This window comes from Anguilla anguilla, chromosome 11 (genome assembly GCF_013347855.1).
Source record: "Anguilla anguilla isolate fAngAng1 chromosome 11, fAngAng1.pri, whole genome shotgun sequence".
Lineage (NCBI taxonomy): Eukaryota > Metazoa > Chordata > Actinopteri > Anguilliformes > Anguillidae > Anguilla > Anguilla anguilla.
The window spans coordinates 20,730,210-20,737,475 of record NC_049211.1 but is presented as its reverse complement, the minus strand read 5'-3'; the positions used below and the strand labels follow the sequence as shown (position 1 = coordinate 20,737,475).

At 48.1% G+C, this 7,266-nt stretch overlaps 1 protein-coding gene across 3 annotated transcripts; it reads right to left on the bottom strand.

The window, feature by feature from the left end:
* Positions 1 to 411: 411 nt before the first annotated feature.
* Positions 412 to 6,745, bottom strand: spata2 (spermatogenesis associated 2). Of its 3 annotated transcripts, none has more exons than XM_035382793.1 (4): positions 6,672 to 6,745; positions 5,009 to 5,063; positions 4,304 to 4,774; positions 412 to 4,146 (listed from the first exon to the last, which is right to left on the bottom strand). In XM_035382793.1, exons 3-4 carry the CDS (start codon positions 4,613 to 4,615, stop codon positions 2,911 to 2,913), a joined length of 1,548 nt encoding a protein of 515 aa, XP_035238684.1. In that variant the 5' UTR covers positions 4,616 to 4,774; positions 5,009 to 5,063; positions 6,672 to 6,745; the 3' UTR covers positions 412 to 2,910. The 3 variants fall into 3 exon arrangements, with proteins under 3 accessions (XP_035238684.1, XP_035238685.1, XP_035238686.1); XM_035382794.1 differs by lacking the exon at positions 6,672 to 6,745 and adding an exon at positions 6,363 to 6,473; XM_035382795.1 differs by lacking the exon at positions 6,672 to 6,745 and having other exon boundaries at positions 4,304 to 4,794.
* Positions 6,746 to 7,266: the final 521 nt, after the last annotated feature.

Below are 7,266 nucleotides of genomic sequence, written 5' to 3'. Positions count from 1 at the left end.
TCTCTTTACACGTCAGGACAATGACATAAGGGGCACACTATCAACTACTGCTCAGCTCCGGGATTCATTCTCCTTCACTTGTTCTTTGTTCAGTTTCATCACTTTGACTAGCTGCAAGGGCATCCATGTTTTATTGTCTTTCCTGCAAAGGGTACCTCAGCTCTCTTTGGCTCCAGCCTTCAGAGGTTTAGACGCATGGTTTTATTTAAGGAAAATGAAATGTCAAAACATGACTTGCACTTTTTCTGAAGACCTGTTCTTCTCATGCCGGGAACAGCGTCCCAGTTTGCAAAATGCTATATCAGCTAAAATGTTACTGCAATTTTCTATACATTAATCAAGCAGCTATTTTTTTTAAATCTCACAACATAACTTTGTCAATTTAAAGATTAAATTACAGAACACCGATTGTATAATTAGTCATAAATATTGGTTTATTAGAGTTGGCGAGAAGACAGCCCTTTAAACTGGCTCAAAGACAAGCACAAATTACCGTACGATAACGTGCACAAATGCTATGAATATAACTTCTTGACATACAAGGGTACTAAATATAGAGTTATGATCCAGTGCAGGACATGAGTATACAGTGTACAGCATCTATACATTGTGTACATTGCACAGAACTGCAAATATAATACTTCTGCTTTATTGTTGAAAGAGAACCAATTAACCAGCCAAATCATTATTCTTCTCATTAGTAGGAAACTTTTGCCCCTCGCTAATTAGCTAATAAACAAATGCCAAAACAAAGTCATTTTCAATACTGATAGCCCTAACAATAAAGTATAACCCTTCCACTAACTGGTACAGTAGAGGCACACTTGACCACCTCAATACAGCCCTCTTGTTTTGTTGCATAGCTCAGTATAAAACCCTACATATCTGTTTTGTGCTATTCCAATGAACACAGGCCCAATGTTCCCTTTAGCATTGTGTGAGCTAAAAGCATTGCATTAGGTAAGACTTTGGATGTGAATAAAAACATCTAAAATATGAAAAATGTAACTGGAAAACAAAAGCTCCCTTTTAACAGAACAAAATTGTTTCCCCTGATACGCAGCCACCTGCCTTTGACAAATAATAATATGCACGTCACTGTGTGTCGACATACTTTAGACTACTGTGTAGAGACTTACTTTAATGGAGTGAGATGCACTTTCAGACCCAGCACTGAATGGACACAACCTTGCTAAGTTCATAATATCAGTAAAATTACATGAGTTGACTTGGATGCAGTTCCTAAATCACTGAATGCAGCTCCTAAAACATCTGAGTGCATTCATGTGCAAACTGAGTGAGGTCTCGGACCACACCTCATATGCATAAGTGACACATTAAACAGTGCAACACCCTTAATAAACAACAGAAAGGAGAGGAAGAACTTTGACCATGCTAATCATTTATATTCATCACAAACAGTTTTGTTCGACAGAACGAGCAAAATCCTTCCACCAATGGCATTTCGATAGTAACTAGGAGATGCGTCTTGGATTCTTCAGTTTGATCTGGGCTGAGCATCGAAATGGAAAAAGAAAACAAGGAAACCAAAGAGCATGTTGGATTTTGGCTGCCAGCCCGATGCCACTTAAATGCATAATGCCTAATGAGAATGTTCGTAAGCCCCTGATATGCTGTAAACACAGAACAAAGAAGTTCTAAATGCCAATATTCTTCAAGGATTGAGCCTTAAACATGTCAGTATCATCCTGTGATAGTGGTGGATAGGTGCGGAGTGTACACTATAGACCAATATCAGGATCAGCTTATATACAGTGCAAAGTTCCTGCTCTGGACTGGGGCAGATAACTGGGTACATCGTAGGGCAAGGGTTGTCGTAGCTCTATGACAGCAACAGAATCACAGTGAGAATGGGCTGGACCCAAATGCAATGCCCACACCTATTGAAACAATAATCTTGCCTGTGCTCCTGCTGTCTTTGTTTGCATTATCCTGAGCCTCTCTGCGCTGAACGTGCATGGTCGTCATGGTGAACACTGGTTCTACTCAACTGAAGAATTCCTGGCACATGCGACATCAGTTTGGCGTAATATGAAGTACACCTTGAGCGTGCACACCGGCTCGGATACATTTAAAATGGCCATGTCAGGGTTTAGGGGTTTTTACTATTGTTCTAGCAGTTTGTGTCCCTTTTTGAAATTATAATATCATCTCACAAAAGGCCTCGTTTTCCAGGCTTCCCAAATCGCCATCGCTGCAGAGGCCAAAACGGACAAGCTTTTCATTGGCAAAATTTTGAGGGGGGGGGAGAAAAGGCTGGACAGACCTGTTCACCAGAGAATGGAACAGAATGATTCTGTAACTCAACAGCAGCAGCGGGGATACCACAGCCATACTTGAAACAGGTTGTCATTGGTAAGGATCGATCTAAAAGGAACATTATAGCAGCTCAGTGAAATGTCCAACGCGTCCCAGGCATCCCCCCCACCCCCCCACAACAGTCTCATAATAGTCTATATATAGAGTTTCCAGATGTACTGCTGAAATCCAGTGTGTTGTTTTATCCCCCCCCTCCCCAAATCACTGAAGTAGTGAGAGAGGACACAGCATTTTCCTATGACAAAAAACTTGGCACGGAACATTCAAGAGTAAGAGGAGCAGGACAATGCTGACAGCTGGAAGTTTGGACGGGTTTATTCCAAGCCACTGGGCTCCCTCCCCAGGGTTTCTTCATGACTGGGCCGGCTATGAGCAGGAAGCAGTTATGAGATCACATGACCCAGCAGATGCAGGCAGAGTAAGGGACGGCTGACACAAGCCAGTAGGTCTGCACGGCTGAAGGACTGTGCGAGAGGAGAAGGCTTAAGACGTGTGCATTCCAGTACGAACATCAGATACGACACACGAGACGCGCTGCCACAGGCTTCCACAAGCAACACCGAGCCGAGCCTACCGATACACCAGGTGTGACATGGAGCCAGACTTGTAATTCAGCTGGTGGTTGGGCACAAAGTTATGGTGCATGCTCTTGCGGCCACATAGATCTTTCGCATAGAGGCCCATGCAGTTGTCGCAGGAGACCTTGGAGCAGTTCATGCAGGTGTGCGTGGCGCCAGGCTTGTTGCAGAAGCCGCACCGCGAGCCTCCCGCGCCCGCCCCACCGGGGGCTGCCGCCGACTTGCCAGGGTAGAGCTTGGCGGCCAGCAGCGGCTTCTCTGAGTGGGAGTTGGTGTACACGGACAGCTTCTCCTTCACCGGCAGGTAGCCGTCGAGGGGGCGGGGGGGCTTGGGGTAGTCCTGCGAGCAGCAGCAGGGGGAGGGCTCCATGGCGTGGCAGCCCGGGCACAGGACCGCCTCGCACCGCTGGCAGGAGGCCAGGCCGGAGCAGCCCAGGCCGCAGCCCTGGCACTTGGGGCCGAGGGAGGAAAGCCCGCCGTGGCCCTTGGGCCCCCAGCTCTCTCGGCCGTCTCGGGGCTCGCGGCTCGGGGGGCGGGACGGGGTCTGGCGGCCCCCGCCGCGCTCGGTGTACAGGTCCACCTCGTCCAGGGAGGACAGGTGGTAGGAGTAGGGCTCCGCCGAGGGGGACTGCACGGGGTAGAAGTCCGGCGCCGGGCTGTAGGGGGAGAGGGCTGCCAGGGAGAGCAGGGAGACGTTGGGCCGGATGATCTCGTCCTTGGCGTCCTCCTCCGCGTCCACGAACAGCGGCTCCTTGCGCAGGCTGAGCGAGGCCTTGAGCACGGGCTTGCTGGCCGGGTGCCAGTGCCCCGCACTGTCCGTCACGTCCACTGACTTGGACGGGCGGCCGCTCCTCCTAAGGTGGGCCCGCTCCGTCTCGGCCAGGCGCACCGAGAGCCGCGACACCTCCCCGACCAGGACGTCGCGGCGCCTCAGGGCCTCGGCGCACCCCGCCGCGTCCTCGCGGCTCGACCGCCGCACCTCCACCGCCTCCAGCTCCTTGGCCGCCCCGCCCGCCAGCGCCACCACCTCCCTCAGCAGGCCGCACTCGGCTCGCGCCAGGAAGAGCTCGAACGCCAGCTGCCTCAGGTGCGCCGCACCGCCCGGGTGGTCGCGGGCGTGGTACTGCAGCTCCTGGTCGCGCACATAGCCCATGGAGCGCAGTATGGAGTGCAGGTCCGCCTCACACACAGCTGACTGCAGGTGGTACACATACGGGCCTGTGAAGGTCTGCAGAAACAAACACAAAAAACCCCTTTCTACACTCCGTATATGCAGGGAATGATTACTGAGTCATAAGAAAAGAAGGTATCAAAATAGCATCACCGCAGCGACATTAGCCGTTTGGAGCTGTGGGCACATTGATCTGCATAGCGCACCCACGTACCTTGATGTGGCGGAACTCCTTCTTCCAGGGAAAGAGAAGCAGGTTGGTGCAGACAGTCTCCAGCATGGCGAAGGCCACCTCCAGGGCCTGCAGGCTGGAGCTCCTCAGGGTCCGGAGGGCGTTCTCCGCCACCTCGTAGAAGCGCAGCACGCGGAAGCGCTGCTGGCCGTGATCTGGCTGGTAGGCCCCCAGCAGGGCCGCCGCCGCCGACAGCAGGCCCGCTTCATTGGACCCCACGTCCCGCTCCTCCAGCCTGCCCTCCAGAAACTGCGTGTACTTCTTCAGCAGGTCCTCTCGCAGCTTGGCATCCATCGCCGGCAAGGGGCTGGGCCACTGCCGGCACGACTCTCATCCCCGCCGGGCCGTCGATCACGACCCCCGGACCATCTTGGGGTCCGCCCCGTACGGAAGGCTGGGGAAGGGACAGCCGTCTGCCCGGTGGTGCGGTCAACCTGACCGCACCATCTTCCGCTGAAAGGAATGATGCAAACCTAAAATGGATTCCGTTTACGTTTCCAAGGTTATTTTAAAACTCTGAGCAATCTCTCTGCGCTGGGCATCTCTACTAACAGAAATATGTGCAGCCCTTCTGTTGGCTAAGCAGCAAAACTAAAATCAAAAATGGGCTTAATGCCCTGTCACTCCAGCAGAGTACATGCTTTAGCGTGCTGTCCTCTGGCAAAGCCTCCTGTGAGCTGTACTTACAGGGTCACTGGGCTGATGTCTCCTGAAGGCAAACCACTTCAGACCGCAACACCAGCTGAAAGACAGAAGAGACGCCTTCAACCATCCAGGCTCTGCATAATTCTGCTTTTAAAATAATATTTTCACCTGATCTGATTCTGTGAGGTGCAACTGATCAATTCTCACTGAAAAACACCTGATGAAACAACTGATGCAAGCGCAGTGTGAGGGAGTATCGATTCTCAGTGACACTCACCCACACATTTACTGACACAGAAAACATGGACATGCTGAGCGTGGGATGGGAGCATTATTTTTTTTTTTCTCTAATGCTGCACAAATGTAATGTACCAAATTCTGCATATTAGTTACCACCGGATTGCTTGACAAATATGATTACTGAACAATAACATTTCCGTATTGCAAGGACGAGGATACTGTCGCCGACATTGACTACTGTATGTGATGTCTGACTGCCATCCCATTCTGGTAGCAAAACTACTGACTGTGACAGGTACACAAGTCATGACACAAATTATAATAAAGATAATGTCTGGTATTTATTGAAAACGTAAGGTAGCTTGTCTACACCAATATTTTTACTCGCTGTGCTATGCAACGCTGTAACGTTAGTTCACAATCATTCATATCCGAGGTCTGGTCATATTGCGTGCTTGAAAAATCCAAAAGGATACAGCAGTAGCTAGTAACAACGAGCTTTCTAGATACCGTTAATTATTATTCCTAGCCCTAATGTCAAGTGCGTAAGAATCTAACGTTAACTAGTGACAGCAAGCAAACAAGTTAAACAGGTTGCATTACGCACGCACCAGTTTAGCCTCATTCTCGCACAATCAGTCTTCAGACGCACATCGGAAAGATATAGTTAACCAGAGAATGGATGGCTGAGAGAAAATAACTATAAACGTTTGCACGCTTATTGGTTAGAACTGAGTGATTAAGAAACGTTAATGCTATAGCTAGCAATATATAAACTGGTTGATTGCTTACACAAATTTCTTTTTCAACCATCCGCCTTGACTAGCTAAACAATTTATCTGGCCAAATAGCTAGCTAACTAGAGATAGGGCATTAGGACGCACCAACTGTCCACCGGCACACACTTAGCTAACTAGCTAGCGAATGTTTACCTAGCAATGTAGCGAGTTAGCTAACACGTTAGATTTGCTAGATTGCGATGTAACAATCATACATTTAACAGCTAACGCTACCCTGTAAGCAAGCTAGTTAGCTAAATGCTACAGTCTGTCTACTTAGTGGAATGTCACTGATTGCAGCTAACAGTTAGCTCATCATGCACAAATTAACTAAACCAAACATGTCTGTCAAGATTTAACTAAAGCTAGCCACCTACATATATATCGTTATCTCGCTCGCTTGCTTTCTATGTCGTTAAAGTGATTCGGCCCCCAGCCCTATAGCTAGCTAGCTACCACTGCTGTACTAGTGGTACAAGAAGACGCCCAACTTGCCAGCAAGCTAGCTCACTCTTGATAGCAGAGCGGTACAAGCGCTTCAGTTCAGTGTACGTCCAAAATTCCCCTGATCGAGCTTGACGTCGTGAAGTCAGAAAGCACACAGATGAACCAATGGTTAAAATCAGCAATGTCCGTTCTTAAAAAAAAAAAAAAGAGACGCCACCACACTAATCGGCAAGATCTACCTTAGCTACATTCGCATTCTACGGGAAATCCCAACACATTCAGTGCGCATGCTCACAGTTTGGGCCATTTCTCCATAGTGCGCGTTCACTGACAAGAAGAATCGGGAACGTGCTTCATTGAACACACTGTAAAAGACAACAACCTGGCATAAAAGTTTGAGCTGATGGGCTGTGCTAAATTTATTACTGCAATTCTTAAGATGGCATCCCACGAAGTTATGTACTAAGCCTGTATTTTAAGCTACCATAATCAGCTAGGTTCACTAATCTCTACATGGAAATACGATTAAAGTAACAATACACAAATATGTTGCTCATTACAAAATACAAAATATCTTCCAAATCTAAATAAACTACAAAATACTTTTGGTAACTGCAAATGAACCAAGATACATTTCCATTCCAGTTCAGCAAGTTTTAAAAGACAGCTAATGTTACACTTAGGCCTCCATTTACAATTTCGGTACCCCAGTGCATGTAGGCCAACTATGATAGTATGAAACACTAATCTACATGGTGAATCTCATAATTCAGTTGCTATTTTTTTTGAAAAAACATCTAATGTACCTTTGCTTCTCAATATGAAGAAATCTGT

Excerpts from the sequence above, each read along its gene's own strand:
- spata2 (XM_035382793.1), bottom strand. The coding sequence starts at position 4,615 with ATGGATGCCAAGCTGCGAGAGGACCTGCTGAAGAAGTACACGCAGTTT. Across the intron at positions 4,147-4,303 it reads AGGAGTTCCGCCACATCAAG|ACCTTCACAGGCCCGTATGT; the intron begins GTACGTGGGTGC and ends TTGTTTCTGCAG.